General features: G+C 39.9%; 1 protein-coding gene across 2 annotated transcripts; it reads left to right on the forward strand.

The window, feature by feature from the left end:
* The first annotated feature begins 475 nt into the window (after positions 1-475).
* On the forward strand, positions 476-15,816 carry LOC145405053 (phosducin-like protein 1). Of its 2 annotated transcripts, none has more exons than XM_080276552.1 (8): positions 476-548; positions 4,197-4,390; positions 4,607-4,732; positions 6,251-6,390; positions 11,063-11,168; positions 11,649-11,762; positions 12,768-12,892; positions 15,035-15,816. In XM_080276552.1, the coding sequence occupies exons 2-8, from the start codon at positions 4,202-4,204 to the stop codon at positions 15,129-15,131; spliced, it is 897 nt and encodes a 298-aa protein (XP_080132678.1). In that variant the 5' UTR covers positions 476-548; positions 4,197-4,201; the 3' UTR covers positions 15,132-15,816. The 2 variants fall into 2 exon arrangements, with proteins under 2 accessions (XP_080132678.1, XP_080132679.1); XM_080276553.1 differs by lacking the exon at positions 476-548 and adding an exon at positions 3,642-3,779.
* Positions 15,817-19,173: the final 3,357 nt, after the last annotated feature.

Below are 19,173 nucleotides of genomic sequence, written 5' to 3' on the forward strand. Positions count from 1 at the left end.
CCTTTCTGCTTTCGTTTCTTTCTCTATTTCTTTCCCTTCTCATATACCTGCCTCCCTCCATATCACCTTGCCTTCCTCCCTCCTTTCCTTCCTTTATTTACCCCTTCATCCTTCTTCCTCTTCTACCCATCCTTCTTTCTTTTTTCACATCCTCCCTTCATTTTCTTTCCTTCCCTCCTCCTTCACAAGTTGCTTCTTTCGTTCCTTCCTTCCATTTCTTTTTACCCTCCCTCCTTCATTCATTCATTCACTTATATTCCACTAAGCACGAGACATCTTGGCACAAAGCACAGTCTTCGAAAATAAACGGTCGTTTCCTTTTACAAGGCAAGTTAGAAAAATAAAATATTACTATCCATTGCGTTCACTGCAATAAAACGGTATTAACAGACTCAATGTTTAGCGATAGTTTTCTTGAAATTTTGCAAACGTGATATCTACCAAATTCAAGATCATGTAAAGAGTGCTCCTTGACGTCTGAAGTGACAACAAAAACAGATCAATGAAGAGATAGAATTGCATTTTTAGTTAAAATACTGTTTATATCGGTAAGTTAATATTCTTTTGTCACATATGAGATGTTTAGATGTCTGTTGCATCTTCCTGGCATGTAATATTTTTAAATATTTGCTTTCTTAATCTTTAATGGCGACTTTGAAATCCAAGCCAGGTAATCCTGACGCACAAATAGTAACGCCAGAGTTAATTTCATTGTTTGTGTTACCAGGTATTGTTACTTTACGTAGCACCACAAGATGTACAAGCAATAAAAAGGTTATTAAATGTGTAGAACCACAACATTTTAGTCAGAGGACAATTTTATTTTGGTTGCTACCAGTCGATTTAAATTAACTTCAGGAGAGCACCCAGTCGGTAGCATAATCCACTGGAACTTGTCCGAAAAGTGCCATCTCAATCACAGTCATGAATGCAGAGTTGTAAAAGTAGAATATGATACTAGGCACAAAGCTCAGTGGAAAAGATGTAGGATCGAAACATCATCTTTTTCATGCACTGAGCTTTGTGGAAGAAGGTACAGAAGTATGAAACTCTAGGCCATGCAAAGAAAATGAAAGAACTATAGTGATGGTTAAATTCTTCTCTTCCAGGGGTGCGACGAAATACCGAATTGGCGATCATTTAAAGAATTGGCACCGAATCGGCAATTTTTTATAGGAAAATATTTTAATTTTTATTACCATATTGGTTCATACACACCTGATTATCAGAAAAACGGTAAAAATTTTGTGTTTAATTTAACTTAATAAAAAAATCAGGATTCAGTGTGAAAACTTGCTAAAATTAGCAGAAGTGTTTCGCTTTTAGCTTGGCAGCTCCCCCTGGCAGGCTTGTAGTTTGTATAAATATTGATTTACCATGCAAATACATTTATTTGCCCTGTAAATCAGTATTTATGTAAAGTAGAAGTCTGTCAAGCCATGTTGGTGATCTAAATGGGAGATTCTTGCCAACTTCAGCCCATTTTTGCTCTGAATCCTGATTTTTTTTATTAACAGTTAAACATAATTTTTTGATTGGATCTCAGATAATTACCGGTAGTGTGTATGAACGTATATGGTGATAAAGATTATAATATTTTCCTCATAAAAGTACCAAGTCGGTAAATACCGTAACTTCCGATGCAGTATTTTGTCGCACTGCTCTTCCACTTCAGAATCATAGCTATACAAAGTTAGAGAAGACAAAATGCTTGTACATCATTGTTCAGAAATTAATTCCAGCCATATGGAAGTTTATTATTCTTTCCCCACAGTGTTCTTGGTAGCTTTTGGATAAAGCTGTTTGTAGAGCAGTAACTATAATACGCTGTATCCTTCTGTAAACATTTTATCATATTATTAAACTGTAGGGCTCATTGATAGTTGGGAATGACAAATAGACAATCCAGGATATTAATCAAAAGCTGCTGAATGGGTCCAGGTTTTATTCCTTTCAGGCATAGCTGAGGTACGCTTACAGAACTCTGTGGCTTCTCTCTCTCTCCCTCCTCTCATCCTACCTCTGTTCTCACTCACTACTACTTGCCTACTGTCCATTCCCTGACTGACTAACTCTTTGACTGACTACATCCTTCACTAACTAACTCTGAGTGTCTGACTCTTATTCACAAGCTGTCACTGACTCTCTGTCACACTCTGTCTGCCACTGACTAACTGACAGGTTGCCATGCACAAACTCTCTCAGCCACTGTCCATCCACCACTGACTAACTAACTCACACTGTTTGACTGCCTGTTTCTGACTATCACGGACTCACTGACTGACTTGCAGGTGGGATGGTCTCTTTACATACTTTTCTTCCCCCTCCCAACTCCACCACCAGGATGTTGCAGAACACTCCAGAGCTTAGGAGAGAATTCACTTCATATCATGCACTAAAGCGCTTAAATTGTCAATACAGAATAACCATAATGACAAGAATCAATTCTGAAGGTAAAAGAGAAAGACAATCAGACAGACATGTCGAAGTTTCTAGAATGTTCCTCATATCTCCAGATATAAACCACAAACCTAATCTTATGGCATAACATTTAATTTCAAGAATATTCCTCACATCTTCAGATATAAACCACTGATGTAATCATAGTGGCATAACAATCTCCAACATGCTTGCATGGATCAGACTTGGTTACCTAAGGGCGGCTTGCTATGCTGCTCGATCTCTGGCAATCTCCCTATGACCTCTTCCCAGGTCTTTTCCGGTTTGCCTCTCTCAAACTTACCTTCATGATTCACATTTCTCACCTTCCACACCCAGTCAACATCCTCCAACCTTTCAGCGTGTTCAGTCCAACTCAGTCTACCCCTCCTCATTACAACACCAATACATTCAAGTCCCACCCTTCCTCTCAACTCTTCAGTTGCAATCCTAGCCCCCCCCCCCCTCCCTAGACCTCACATTCAAGGATGCACTGCACATCCACCTAATTATTGTCATTTCTGTGCACATATGACCATGAATATCTTCTTCCTTTTCTGCCAAGGTCTCACTACCATGCAGCATTATGCTGCATACAAAGATCCCTTTGCACGGAGGGAGAGTCCTCTCAGTGTTAGGTGAGGCAACAGCTTCCTGAACTTCTTTCAGTGACTCCTTACCCTAGCCACAGAACTCCAACACCACCGTCAGCACATAACATGTGCCCAGAATAACAAAACTCCCCACACACTGAAGAGACTCTCCAGCAAAATCAATAATTTCACATCTGCCACTCTCTACAAGCTTTGCCCAACATATTGCACACAAGAAATCAACATTATTTCATAATGTATCTCCATTACCAATACATCTCGTATGCACTTGCTTATCACAAACACTGCACAAGATGGAGGTACTTCCTACATCCTTGTGGCGGACACTGTAGAATGCCATATGAAACAAAGCAGGTATTAGTTTAGCCTACAACAGTTATGATAAGTATCAGGTGGTAGGTGGTGGCAACTATCATCCACTCACTTGATGTAGTGCTGCCTACTTCTTCCTTCACCTTTATCATCCTTTTTCTTTGTCTGCCCTCCTCTCTTCTTATTTGTCCCATCTTTCCTATCACTTTTTATTTCTCTTTTTTCCTTTTCAGGTAGCTTTACCTTGAGTGACAAGCCAGGTGGTTTCGTGTAAGCCAGGACGCCATTTACAATACTGGGTGGTAACCATATAACCAACCCAGACGTGTTTCCTACTTGTCAGCATAAAATGACTGACTCAAAGTCAACTGGCCACCCCTTACCGGATTATGGCGTCTGGCTATAGATAGATAGGTGATACATCCTGGGTATTACTGTATTTTTTATTTACATAACACTCCTGTAATGAGCTCATAGTTTTTTTTATGCAATTCTCTGAGTGTTTTCAGCTGCCTTGGATTTTTTTCTCTTCTCTCGTAAATGCTCACTCATTTAATTCAGCAGAGGATAGAGTCATGCAGCAAAAGACAATAATTAGTTATTTTTGTATTAAGAACCTACCTATTCCAATTAAATAATGAAAAAATTGTTATGATGAAAATTGTATGGCTCATAATTACAGTATGCTTTTCATATTAATTTGTATATAGCTATGTGTGTGTGTGTGTGTGTGTGTGTGTGTGTGTGTGTGTGTGTGTGTGTGTGTGTGTGCAGTAGATGTATGTCTGCGCCATATATACAGTACAGTATATACAAATTCCCCTCCAACAGTAACTATGGCAACCCTTGATGACCGTTTACTGGGTGAGAAGCTTCAATATTACTGCAGCAGCAGCAGCTCCGAGGATGAGGTGGATGATGATGACGACGGTGAGGGTGTGGATGGTGTGGCTTCTTCAATGAAAGACACATCAGTTGCACCGCCAGATGCTGAACTTATGAATTGGGGAGGGTCTGCTACAAATGTAAGGAGTTTGCTATGTTTATGATTCTGTTGTGTGTACTGTACTACAGTGTTTTATAATATTGTAAATACCTGTTGTATTTGTGGTACTATATTCCTCTCTAAAGTAGTTTTTGCACCTTTTCTCATTGTACTTTATAGGCCTACAGGTTTAGTGCTCATTTATTTATTTATTTTTCTTCTTCTTCTAAATTCAGCAACCTTTCCTCTCATTCAGACTGGCCCCAAGGGAGTGTTGCGAGACTGGCAGCGGTTCAAGCAGCTAGAGGCTGAGCAGCGCGCTGAGCAAGAGCAAGAGCGGATCAACTTGGCCAAGAAGTTGACTCTCACCTGCAGGTCACATGTGTGTTGAAAAGATTGAGTTGTGTGGTTAGGGTCATATTCTTGTCACTTATGGAGGCTCCCTAGGACTTCTTTACTCTATATGCAAGCTATTTTCTGTATAACACCTTACTATCCTCTTCTTTGTTATATAAATCATTTGAATATTGCCATACTCTGCTCAAGTAGCTTACATCCATTCATCATCCATCTTCCAGTCCAGTGTTACTGGTACCTCACGAGGAGCATAGGAGCCTGGGGCTAGGCAAGTTGGTCCTGACATTTAAGATTTTTTTTTTTTTTGGTCCGACTCTGAGCAGAGGCTTCACAGCCTGCTATCAAGGGCCAGCAGTCCTCCTATATACCATACACCTCTACATATCACCACTTCGGCGCTAACACCCACCGTCCATATTGAATACATGCTAGGGCTGTTTCATACAGGACTGGTGTATTGGTATTAGTGGGGGTATTTTTACGACATGTCAGCGAGTCTCCTGGTAGATCAGTAAAGCCTGATTTTAATGAAATTCAAATCCTTAAACTGTTCCCTGCCCCAGCCGGGATTCAAACCTGGGTTCGTCAGGACTGCAGGCCACCTCTCTACCGATTGAGCCACCGCCTTACTTATTCCTGAGTGGCATTACGTGAGCAATAAACCCTAACCATCACTTGGATATAAACCTGCACAGGCTCAGTCTGATGGGAGCACCTTCATTGTTCAGTCGCTTACAAAAGAATATTTATTAGTCGTATCCAAAAATAAACTCGTTGGAAGTAGGTGTTTGGGAGCCTCCTTAATTGCTGAGAATGCAGGTCTCAGGGGGGTGTTTTTATATAGTTCCTTTTATGCTGTTGTGATGTGGTTGTGTTTGATTTTGTGGAGTGACTGTGATGGTGAATACAGTTTGTTATAATTGGTATGTTAATATCTGGTTTTGTGTTTGGTAGTGTGTGGTTCCATTGTAGGTGGAAGTCAGTGGTTTTGTATGGCTTGTAGTGTTTGGTTTCTGTGTGGGATGGTAGTGTTTAGTGTAGTTTTGTATGTTTGATAGTGTATTGTTCTCTGTGGGTGGTTTGTGTGGTCTTTTGTTGGGTGATAGTGTGTGGTCTTGCTTAGTTGGTATGTAGTGCGTGATCTTGCATGGTTGGTATGTAGTGTGTGAGTCTTGTGTGAGTTTCTTGTTATGTGGTTGTTTTTTGAAAATGAAATGAGTCTCAAGTGTGTGGAAGAGTTTTGTTATTTGGAGGATGTGTTGTGTGCGGGAGGTGGGGCTGGGGCTATCTCTGTGAGTAGGGTAAGGAGTGGAGGAAACGAATGAACCCCTAGACAGTTGTATTCAGCTTAAGAGAGACTTTCAAATTTGAGAGATTGCCTTCATTAGCTGCCTCAGTACAAGAGAGCTTGCTAAAGTCAAGTGAAGTCAACTGTAGGTAGTCAAAGCTAAAATATACGGTACATCACCAGATTGAAAGAATTAAGATACTGTAGTTTGTTAGTCATGGCCAAACTCCTCCATCTCTTCAACACTTTCCCCAGCTTGATGATGAGAAGGAAAAGGAGGAGAAGAAGAAGAAAGAGGAAGAGGGGGAGGATGTGGATGCGCTGCTGGACGAGGAGTTTCTTCGTCAGTACATCAGCCGACGCATGGAGGAAATGGTTGTCAACACAGCCAAGAAGTAGGTTATGGAGGCAATGAGGGGAGAGGGAGATGGGGGTAATGGAAGAAAGGGTATAGAGAGGAATAAGGATAATGTTTGGAATTAGGCAGGTACTGGGGAGGGCTAGGGGAAGAGAAGGGGATAGGGGTCAGCAATTAAGGGGAAATTACCGCACTGGGGGTAATTTAAAGTTTTCTGGGGATAACAAGGCCCAGTACACCAGTCCTGTATGAGACAGCCCTAGCATGTATTCAATATGGATGGTGGGTCTTAGCGCTGAAGTGGTGACATGTGGAGGTGTAGGAGGACTACTGGGCCTTGGGATAGGTCACTGCCCCCAAGAAATAGGCTTTGAAGCCTTTGCCCATAGTCGGACACGTAAAAAAAAAAAATCTGGATTAAAGCGATTAGTATGAACATAACTTACATCTAGAAAATGAGACCAGCCAATTTTGGCTGGCTGATGAGATGCCTTGCCTGCTTCCTTTCAAATGAATATTAACCTGTGATATTTGGATTATTGAATCGTAACACAAAAATTATCATTTTCTATATACGGTAACTATCGTATACTGTATAAGTAAAAGCAAAATTTTGGCACTCATTGGAACTTATGGTAATGTAGGCCTACTCCAGATCTGTTGTACTCAGAATTTGATTCAAAGTTTAATTTAAATCCTCCAGAAGAAGGTGACCCAGGCGAAATGTTAACCATGTCACTGTGAGACAAGTTTCATGGTTTGTGGCCACAAGAGTATTTAATCTCTCTTTCTCTCTCTTGATAAAACATGACAAACCAAGTTGTTTTCCAATTGAAAATAAGTAAAGAGTGAGAGAGACCGAGGCTAGGATAGGGAGAGAGAGCTGGGCATAGGATAAGGAGAGAGAGAAGGGGATAGAATAAGGAGGAGAGAGATGGTAATAGGATGAGAACGGGAGGAGAGAGGGATGGAGACAGGCTTTGCCACAATTGCTGCTGTAGCCCACTTACACTCTTAAAGTTCTCCCAGATAGAAAGTATCTCAATATGAAAGACAGTTCTATGCAGCAGCCTGTCCTAACTCACAACACCCCTGTCATTTTATGTGATAGAGCCACACAGTACAACCAGGCACAGAAAACCATCACCACACAAGTATTACCTGACCCACATCAGTAATATCCCACCTCCAGACATTCCTACACTAGAAATGAGGAAATGCCTACACTTTGCACACAGTCAGAACACTATACTACAAGGCCCAATCCTGACATCCACCCATCAGAGGTATCTTTAAGTAGGACTAACTGAATTTGCCTAGCTAAATTTAGATCAGGACATCAGCCAGTCTATCCACCCAAGTTATCAGCTTTGATTTGAGTTGGGTGGAATCACAGACAACAAATGCTTCGCTTGTAGAATAGGCCCACATAACGCACATAATGGAGCACTGCACATCACATGCTGCATTAAATGTGAGACAACATCAGCAGTATAGGGAACCTATGGGACAACCCCATAGGGGCAGTTGCTTATCTGCAGTCACTTGGTCTGCTTGTTCAGGCAGACTGGGGTTAAACAACAACATTAAGTATGTTTGAATTGAGAGTCATGTTGTTGCTTAGATGCTTTGGACACTAGTTAATTCTTTTGAAGAACTGGCATTTTTGAGAAGCAAAATATCCATCACTATTATTTTTTGTTTAATTATTATTACTAGCAGTATACAGATGTTTACCTCTGCTGTGCTGCTTCTTTGTAAGGTTCTTTACATCACAATTCATCATTTTATGAACAACTTAGCTAAATTGTACCACATATTAAGCTTGCACTGTGGCCTGTGCAGACCTTCATTGTGCCAATGTGAGGCAAAGGTTAATGTAATTGTTATAACTGTATTATTAATTCAAGGTGGTGTTCTATCGCCTTTACTATTTATATTGGTCATTGATTACATTATGAAACGTGTTGGAACAGAAACCGGTGCAGGTATACTTTGAGGAGAGAACAGGAAACTTTTGGATTTAGATTATGCAGATGATATAGTTTTGATTTGTGATGGGCCAGAAGAGATGCAGAGAGTGTTGGACTGTTTGGTGAGTGAAGGTCGCAAGGTGGGTTTGGTTATTAATTGTGGAAAAACTGAAATAATCAATATGAATATGGAAAATGCGCAGGAATGTGTAATTGGAGGTATGGTTGTAAAGCAAGTTGATAGGTTTAAATATTTAGGTACTTATTTAGCCAAGGATGGTTCTTTGAACTTTGAATTCGAGGAAAGGTTAAAGAAGGCTAATCAGGCAATGGGAATGCTTAAAAATATTTGGAATAATAACAATTTCACTGTGCATACAAAAATCAAACTTTATAAGGTAATGGTTAGGAGTATCTTAATTTATGGACACGAGTCTTGGTACAGCACAGCGACTATGGAAAATAAATTCTTGGTGTTTGAAAATAAAGCACTTAGAAGAATATTAGGAGTTAAGTGGTGGGAAAGGATACCAAATAGTAGAATTAGAGAAATAACGGGAGTGCAGCCGATCGATGAATATGTTAGATTCTCACGATGGAAGTGGCTAGGACATGTGTATAGGAGACAGGGAATAGTACGAGGTACACCAGGGTGGGTGGCACCTGGTAGGAGAGGTAGAGGAAGGCCAAAAGAGACGTGGGTGAGGACAATGAGACGGGAAGCTGGAGATGAGTGTTGGGGAGATCTTGAGGAGTTAGCACAAGATAGGATGTGGTGGTGTGAGTTCATCGAGGCCCTATGCATCCCCGAGGGTGCCACAGGAAATGATTGATTGATTGATTGTATTATTATTATTATTATTATTATTATTATTATTATTTATTTTTATTATTAATTATTATTTTTATTATTATTATTATTATTATTATTATTATTATTATTATTATTATTATGGGGTTGAAGTAAGGACTATATGGAAAGTATAATTTGAAAGTCTGGTGAATGGAAATGGAGAGCAAAGTGACAGTTAACATGATTGGTTTTAGGGGTGTACAGAGAAGGAATGCAGTGCTAGGAAACATGACACTCGCATAGGTGAAAGACGCTGTGAAGCGTCCGAAAAATGGGAAAGCAGCTGGGGTTGATGAGGTGTATGCAGAGATGATTAAGTGTATTGGAGAGAATGGAATGAAGTGCATGTTGGAGATTGTAACAAGGCAGGGATGAGTGAAATTGTGCCAGTAGAGTGGAAAAGGCAGTGATTGTACCCCTGTACAAAAATAAAGGTGAGTGAAGTGAGTGCAAGAATTATCATGGCAAAGGTCTGTTGACTGTTGTAGGGAAGATATATGGAAGAATTATATATTATAGAGAAAGTAAGATATCAGAAGTCCTAGTGATTGATGAACAGGGTGGCTTTAGGAGTGGCAGAGGATGTGTGGATCAAATATTTGCAGTAAGACAGATAGTGGAGAAGGTGTGTGAGGACTATAACATGTTTATGGCATTTATGGATGTGGAAAAAGCATATGACAAAGTAAACAGAGAAGGACTGTGGAAGGTTTTGCACATGCACAATGTAGATGGTAAGCTGCTAGGTGTCATCAAGAGTTTTTATGATGGTAGTGAGGCATGTGTAAGGGTAAATGGGCATCAAAGTGATTGGTTCACAATCAGTGTGGGCATGCGAGAGGGTTGTGTGATGTCCACCTGGTTGTTCAGTATGTATGTGGATGGGGTGATGAGGGAAGTAAAAACACGAATAATGGAGAGACAGTTTGTGCCAACTTTAAGATATGAATGTGAGACTATGGTGTGGCATGAAAATGAAAAGTCAGGAGTAAGAGCACTGGAGATGGCACTGCTGAGGATTGTATGTGGAGTACAGAGAGTGGATAGGATATGAAATAATGTGATTCGTTAAAGATGCGGAGTGAGGAAGTCTGTGGACACCAGAATCGAAGAGAGTGTACTCAGATGGTTTGGTCATGTGGAGAGAATGGATAACAGTGGAGTGGTGAAAAAGGTATATCTGAGTGAATTTGAAGGAGGGAGGAGGCAAGGTAGGTCAAGAAGAAGGTGGAGGGATATGATGGATGAGTGTGTGAGGAAGAGAGGTATGGAAGTTGATGAGGCTAAGGGACTGACAAAAGACTAAGCTGGCTGGATGAATTTTGTGCGAAGCGCATAACCAGGGATTTGGCATCCCTTTTTGACGTTACGGCATTTGGATTGACTCTGTCAGATAGGTATATGTGAAGCTACAGAATGTGGTGAAATAATTTTGGCCTGTCTGATGGATCCTGGATTTTGAGAGCTTGAATGATGAGTGAATGGAAGTGTGGCCTATTGAATTGGTCGGACTTAGGCTGTCTGGACATTGCTACCCCTCACCCTGCTGCTGGGTGGGAAAGAAGGACCGGATGATGATGATGATGATGATTGTTAATCGTATCATGTAACCAAATTATGGCACCTGGTGGTTTAGTGGGTAATTAAGGTGCTCCAATCAGATTGAGTTTGTGCAGGTTTATATCCAAGGGGTGGTTGGGGTTTATTGCTTATGCAGTGCCACTCAGGGATGAGCAAGGCTGGTCACTCTCATCTTAAATATCAGGACCAACTTGCCTAGTCCCAGGCTCCTACTCTCCTCGTGGGGCACACATGATGATGATGATGATGATGATTATTATTATTATTAGTATCATCTTCCCCTATCTTGCCTCCTCTGACAGGGCACAGTTTGGCCATGTTGTGAGTCTGGAGGACGGGGACTCATTCCTGGATGCTGTAGATAGAGAGGACCCAGCCGTCACTGTCATCATCCACATCTACCACCAGGTTAGATTTCACCATTCCTTTGCTGTGAAAGCTCTCCTTAGCTGAATAAAATTTTCTGGCAGTAGTCTGTCTGGTTACCTGTAGCCAGATGCCATAACCATGGAGCAGGTAGTGTTGGACAAACCACCTCCATGTTGCCCTATCCTCTGCCAATAGACAACTTTTCCTCAGTCTCCTTCTACTCTCATTCATATACTTCACCTTCCTGTCCCTCTACCACATCCTTGATATCTCTCTCCCATTCATGTCACTGACATGTAATGTAATGTTTAATGCCATGTGTACCACCACAAGGGAGTGGCAGGATGTAAAAGATGAATGTTTGATCTGTAATACATTGTGTACTGCATAATATGTGTAATGCGGAGTGAGATGTGCAACACCACCAGGGACCACCAGAGTGTGGAGATAATTAATGCAATATTTAGTGCACAGTATGTAGTATAATATAATGTGTAATGCTGTGTTTGTCACCACCAGGGAGCAGCAGGATGTGAAGCAATGGATGGATGTCTGATCTGCCTGGCACAAGAGTATCCACACGTCAAGTTCTGCCGCATGCCAGCCAGTGCTGCCGGTGTCAGCACTCGATTTGTGAGTCACACACTTACACAGACAGCCATTTGATTTAGAACATGATGTTTTGAGTGTTTATTTTTAATGTTAAGATGCATATTGTACAAACTTGTACAAGAGCAGTATTTATTTCATTATATTATTGGTGTAGCTATATACTGTATCCTGTATACAGTATATATACCCTGTATTTTAATACATTCTTGGAAACATATACATGCAGTGCTGTTTAGCATCCTAATGTGTATGAAGATTTTTTTTTTTCTTCTTCTTCTGTAAGACTTTCAGTGCAGAATTGTTTCCAGATATGTGTGGTGCTTGGTTGATTGATTGATTGATTACACGAAAAAGATCATGTCAGCATAACAACAGAGGTCATTGATAGTCCAGTGGTTAGAACACCCTTGTTGATGCAGTGGCACTAATATGTGCATAGGATGAAATCCAAAGTGACTTTAGGTTTCCAGTCATGTTATACCACCAAGAGGAGTTGGTTCATAATCATCCTCATCCATTAAATGGTTAGAACTGCAGCAGTGTAGCCTCAGAGCTGTCACCTCAGAAGGTACAATAAGAGATTAGCTGTCACAGTATCTTACATCTATGACTGTATTATCATCAGCATAGGATGCCTTATAACACATCTTCCATAATGATTTTTTCTAATATTATACCTTATTATTCTCTTGCATACTGTTTTATTTTCTTCGTATTGAAATATATTGCATAAATAACATACATGGATATATTAATGCACGATCATGAGCAAAAGTGTGCTGAAAGTCCCTTCCAAGCTTATTTTTTTACTCCTGCCCAAATGTTAGAGAGTATCCTTACTTTTCATACTTCTTTGTTTTGTCACTCATATTACTCTCATATAATAATAATGTATTCATTGCAACAGCCCATTGCCACAGCCCCTTCACAAACTTTTTATTGTTAAATAGACTAGTATGGAAGAAGTATTAGTAAGCTTTCTAGCAGCATGAGAATACTGCCCATCTTCTCTCCGCCCCTGAACAGAAGGTGACTGGACTCCCGGCACTGCTTGTGTACAAAGCAGGACACCTTATGGGCAACTTTGTGAGGCTCATAGATGAGTTTGGCGATGATTTCTATGCTACTGATGTCGAGTCCTTCCTAATAGAGTAAGTATGGGGAAGATGGTGGTGGTGTGGAATGTGGATGAGGAGAGACAGTGAAAGAAGCTTGAACTTGAACCAGCCTACTGATGCATGTTTGTAATTCATTCTTGCAACTCTCAGGTGCCCCTATTCAGCTCAAGGAGGTATGATGAAGTCTTTAGTAACCCTTTCTCCACTAGAATTTCCTAAGCTGAATAGAAGATGTCTGGTAGTGGCAAAAATAAACTAAAATGTTATCATACTGAAAGGTTTAACTTGAGGGAAATATTGTGATGTGTAAACTCTGACAGACTGGAAATTCAGTTTCAAAATATCTTTCTCTTCCATAACCCCCTTATATGTGAGGGCTTAGTAAAAAATCCAACCGCTCACACTTTTTCGAGTCGGATTGTGTCGTAGTGAAATCCAACCACTTGCACTTTTTCAACGCAGGTTGCTTCCAACCATATACCATAGGTTGTGGTATTTTTTCGCCACAATTTTCAGTTGCATCATTCTAATTTCTCCCCTGCCTTTATTTATAACTGTATTGTTATGATATTGCTACATGTTATAAAGGATAAATGATCTTCCTGATGAGCAAAAAAATAAAATAAAAAATAAACTACCATAATTTATTGTTCAGTCATTTATTCAGTACTGATTTCTCACAGATATATACACATTTCGTCAGTGTTTGTTGAGAGAAAGTTGTAGAGCATTCAATAAGCATTGACAAAATGTTTTTATATCTAAAAAATCGGCGTAGAATAAATGAGTGAAAAAAAAATGGTAATTTATTTTTTCTTTTCTTTTTTCTTCTTTCATTAGGAAGATTATTTACTGTATTTATTTATGACATGTAGTAATTTCATAACAGTACAGTTACAAATAAGGGCAGGGGAATGAAATGATTGGAAACATTTTACAATGTTGAGCCAGCTGCTACTAGAGTGGCCAGGTGTGGTCAAAGACTGTAAGATATTTGTGTACTGTATGCCATAAAAGTCTTTCTAATAGATTAAGAAGTGTCATTTTTTGATGAAAATCATCGCAAATAAATGCTGTACAACTTTCTTTCAACAAGGATGGACGAAATGTTTATATATCTACGAGAAATCAGCGTTGAAAAAATGAGTGAATGACAAAGCATGCCGTGGTAATTTAGTTTCCCTTTTTTTTTTTTCTTCATTCGTTAGGAGGATCATTTACTTACTTATAACATATAGCAATTTCATAACAGTACACCTATAAATAAGGACAGGAGAGAAAGTTGAATTAAAACATTTTCCGATGTCGCACACATCGCTGAGTGAGGGGTGTGTGGCATGTAAGGTCTGGGCCAGCCCATTGGTGTCATGCAGTACTCAGTAGCGGTTGGTCGCAGGTTGTGTCGAAGGAGTTCGAGAGGGGTAACCAGGAATTAAACTTCGTTATGTACTGTAATGTAGGCACCATTATATCCACTCACTGTAAACAGGCAGCATTATATCCACTCATTGTAAGTAGGCAGCACTGTACCCACCCACTTGATGTAGTGGTGCTTACTTCTTTCTTCACCTTTATCAGTCTTTTTCTATGTCTGCCCTCTTCTTCTATTTCTCCCATCTTTCCTGTCACTTTGTATTTCTCTCCACACCCTGCCCTAGGGTGGAAAAAGAGGTCCGAATGATGATGGTGACTTTCCTCTTCAGGTGGCCTCACATTGAGTGACAAACATTATGATTTTCTGTAAGCCAGGAAACCATTTACAATGCAGGGTGGTAACCATATAACCAACCAATATGTGTTCCCTACACATCAGCAAGTGGGTTGGCGGAGGGTTAGTGCCTGTCCCCATAAAACAACTAACTCAAAGACAAAATTCCACCTTGTATGGGATTATGGTGTCTGGCTATAGGTAGATAAATACAGAGTGTATTGATGTTTTTTTTGGAAAAGACATAACAATTTCGTAGGCTTAAATCCACACTTCCAGAAGGGGTTAATGATGAGTGAATTATCAAGCCAAAATTAGTGTCAGTGAGACAATTTTTCATGAATATTATTAAATATCCTGAATACCATTGTGCTGTACTGTATAATGTTTAAACCTTTTGAAATTGTACTAACATATTCTGAGGTGAACTTTTAAGGTGGTAATAAAGGTTTTTGTGTATTCCTCAGACACGGGATGCTGGTGGACAAGAGCCTGGTGCCGCCCAGCATCAGGGGACCTGACACCAATGACCAGAACGACAGCGACTTCAGCCTCGATGACTAGCTCTCACAGCTGATGAATCTCGGTTAACCTTTCTGCTATGATGATTACACTTTATCACTTTTACTTGGCCAGAAATTGTCATCTATCCATCTTGAATGCTGAGTTGTTACAATAGAGTAACCATAGAATATTATGCTAGTCACAAAGAGAACTATGGAGAGGATGTAGAGCAGTAGCATTGTCTTATTCTGCCATTAAGTTATATGAAATAAGCTGGAGATGGACAAAAATTTGGGCGAGGTTAAGGTGAGAGAACCATAACTCCATACCTGGATAATCTCTGTTAACCCTGGCACTGTGATGTCTTCCTCATTTTATTTTTGCTATATCCACACATTTAGATTCAGCTTAGGAAACTTTTCAGATTGGAAGGCTTAGGCATATCCTTCATTAACCCTCTCAGTTAAAGAGATATTTCTTAAGTTAAATAAAATTATTTGGAGGTAGCAAGACTAAACTAAATTAAGATACTGTATTGAAGGGGTTATGGGGTTATTAGAACATTTTAGTAGGACTGGCTACTCAAGATTTTAATTGTCCACTCAAGTTGTGTGAATGTTAATGTTACTCTGCATGGTGGTGTGGCAGTGGAGATGCTCAGACTGCAGTAGAAGTATGATTGTCGTCATAGTTTCCTGACCAAAATTCTGTTAACAGTTCAGTGTACTCCGAAACTTACTATCTTGCTGGTCATTCATCATTCATTGCCAGACGCCATGTATCCCAAACGGGGTGGCCAACGGCTTAGAGTTAATTGTTTTACAGGGAGGGGCACTAATCCTCCACCAATCCCACTTGACACGTAGGGATGCCAACAGCATCTGGTGTCCCCAGGTGGTCACCCATCCAAGTACTAACCAGACCCAACGTTGCTTTACTGTTTCAAAATATTAGTGGTTGACTTTTAGGTTTAGGGTAGCCAAAAGATCTGGGAAACCATTATACAGTGCACAGATTAACATGTTTTTACTTTTTTTTTTCCCCCATAATTGACTAATAAAAGATTCCCCACCCCCTTTCCATATCAGCCCTAACTAAAATTCCACACAGAAGAATTGTAGCAACTTATTTAACGGCTGAAGCCTTGACTGATTTGAATAATTACTATCTCTTAATATCACGGAAAGCCTTCATCTTTCTTGGTTACAGCATTTCATTAGTAAGTATCTCATGTTTCATCAGACATAACCATGAAGTTAATACCTGGAATCTGGGTGATGTCCCTTTTCTAGTTTTTTCTTGCTGCTACCTGGCAGTTTTATTTAACAAAGAGAGCCCTTGTTTTGAAGGGGTTTCATGAGGGTATATCTAACCCCTCCAGTTTTTAAAAGTCTATCCAAAACTGAATAAAATCATCAGGAGATGTGAAGAAAAAATGCAAAAGCCATCCATGTGCTGAAAGGGTTAAGCAGGTGGTTTAGTTGCTGGTGATGTATTTAAGCTGGTTGGAGTGCCAGTAGGGTGATATATGTGGTAGATTTTAGATAACTTCATTAACAGTTATAGCAGATATTTCTCCTGACTTGTACAGTAAAGTATGGGTATCATACTCGAGAGCTAGATGGTTAGATGAGAATGTAAAGGAGTTGCAAAAGACGTATGATGTATGAAGTCCGAGGTTATAGTGTGTTGATTTGGTCTTGTCATTTCATGAACATACAACTCGTCTCTTTTTCATTGTCATCATCATTCTTATTATCTGCAGTGGTAAATCAAAGCAAGATCAGCTGGAAATAAAATTGGTACTACAGTATTTCAGTAGTTCATTGTTGCCATTGACTGTAGCAGGTCACACTTTCATGTGAGATTTAAAACTTGTTTGGTGAAAATATTTTGTTAGCTTGGCATGGATAGGGATGGTGAGACTTAAGTAAATACATTACTGTGAATTTGACCCCTTACCTACAGTGACCATACTGTTTTCCTCAGCATAAGAGAATCTCTTATGGTGAAGGGCATTCACTACTCCCATCAACCATCATCACCAGAAGAGCTTCAACTCACCATCTCCCACATTGCAGTGGGTCAGGATGTGTGGATCTGACAGGAAAAAACATCATAATTACGTGATGGCTACACTTCTTTTAGACCTGCAGTGGCGAGATGAGTTTGAGCCCCACACAGATGAGGATGCTTTATGGTAAGAGGTTATTCATCCTGTTGTTAATATATATACACAACTGGATGTCTTGGCAAGTCAAACAAAATTGTCTGGTGGTAAATGAATACAATGAAAGATGTCGTTGTACTTAGAGAGTTAGAGAGGGAAAAAAGCAGCAGTGTTAGACTGGAGAAAATGCTTTGAGAAGTGAACTGAATTGGAATGGGCTGCATTTGAGCCAGGATGGATTATACTGTATGGATGTGACTATGATGATTGGAATGATTTTCAAGGTGGATAATAGTGTAACTGATGACAGATTGCTCTTTTTCCTTGTTTCTAGGTCCTGCCTCATCCTATCCCTAGGTGAGAAAAAAATGACAGGATGATGGTGATAATGATGATGACTCTTGTTAGGCAAAGATATGGTAGCATGAAGGCTCTTTGCCACATCTGTCTTAGAGGAAAGATAATTCCAGAGCAGGGACAGGGACAGAAATACTTGGAGATTGTTTTTTCCCCTTTCACTGGGTAAAGCATCAAGTGCTTTGTAGGTGAATTTTGAGGCCACATCTAACATTAGTTAGACTTATAGCATTGACTTTGGTTTAGTTTGTCCAAATATGAAAAGGCAGGGCATAGACTGAGTAGAGTACCTAGCCAAAACTAGTTGACAGTCTCACATGATTATCTCATACAGCATAAATATTGTACTTGCCGAGTCTTCCTTACTATGATCATTCCATCAGTCTCCACCTCCATTAGATTCTTCTGCAAATTCTCACCTTTATTCTGCGTACTTAATACTCTCATGGTCTCATCAGCTCTTATTCTCTCCGGCAAGGAGAGTATGTTTTCACCCCTGTTTGTTTGTTAGTTTGTTTGTCTGTTAGCAGGATTATTCAAAAACTAAAATGGGGCAGGGTGGCTCAGTGGTAGAGCGTCAGACTTGGGACCGGGGGGTTGTGAGTTCAAGCCACGCCCGGTAGCTGCCATGCCCGGGAGGGGTAGTGCCCTCCTGTCACAAAGTAGGGCTATATGGTCTAATAAGGTCTAGCTCGGGGGAGCATTTTTTTTTTTTTTTTCAAAAACTAAAAGAGATTTGGACCAAATTTGGTGGGCAGTTAGCCCATGTCACAGGGAACAGTCGATTAATTTTGGGGACCGATCCAGATCGTATTACAGATTCTGGATTTAGAAAACATTTCTTGTGAAACTGTAATCAGTGATGAGAAAACTTAACCCATTATGAAGAATGGTATGGAAATTACGTTGCCCTTGTTGGAGAGATGCGCTCCACTGAATGCCCTTGTAGTTACTAATTTTGTTTGGGTTAACATGACTTTTTTCCAGTTGGCAAGGAGTTGTAGAAGCATGAGTGGTATTCATTTATTTTTTTTTTATGTTAACCTTTCTTGGTCATGTCAGCTCTTAATATTGTACTCTCATTGGGTTAACATCAGACTGTTTTATTCTGTAGAGGGCAAGTCATGGTAGCCAGTGTTAATATACTATAGGACTTCATCCTCATCACTCCGTCAGTCATCACAATTCCTGTGTTACCACCACCTTTCTCTCTACCCCCATTTACCTTTTGACCCATTTTCCTTCCTTATTGCTAGTCATTACAGTACATTCATAGTATCCATTTTCCTGAATCCAGAGTTGTACAGTTACTGTATATGATTCTTAGCAAAAGTTGGGTTTTATGAGACTGACAAGAATGGTATTTTTTGTCATTTACCACTGTTTACAAAAGTTGCTTAATAGGCATTTTGGTAGTATTAGCCTTCCATACTGTAGTTTGTTTTCTTGTAAATTTCTTATTGACTGTTTAGTATCTTGACTTCTGTGGATGAACTATTCATGTGTACTGTAGTAGAAAATATTGGTAGTTATTCAACCATTTTTTTTTTTTCTGCATACAGTAAGCTCTAATTA

The sequence above is a fragment of the Coenobita brevimanus genome, chromosome 65 (genome assembly GCF_032717465.1).
Source record: "Coenobita brevimanus isolate Jiangsu-jjx chromosome 65, ASM3271746v2, whole genome shotgun sequence".
In the NCBI taxonomy this organism is placed as follows: domain Eukaryota; kingdom Metazoa; phylum Arthropoda; class Malacostraca; order Decapoda; family Coenobitidae; genus Coenobita; species Coenobita brevimanus.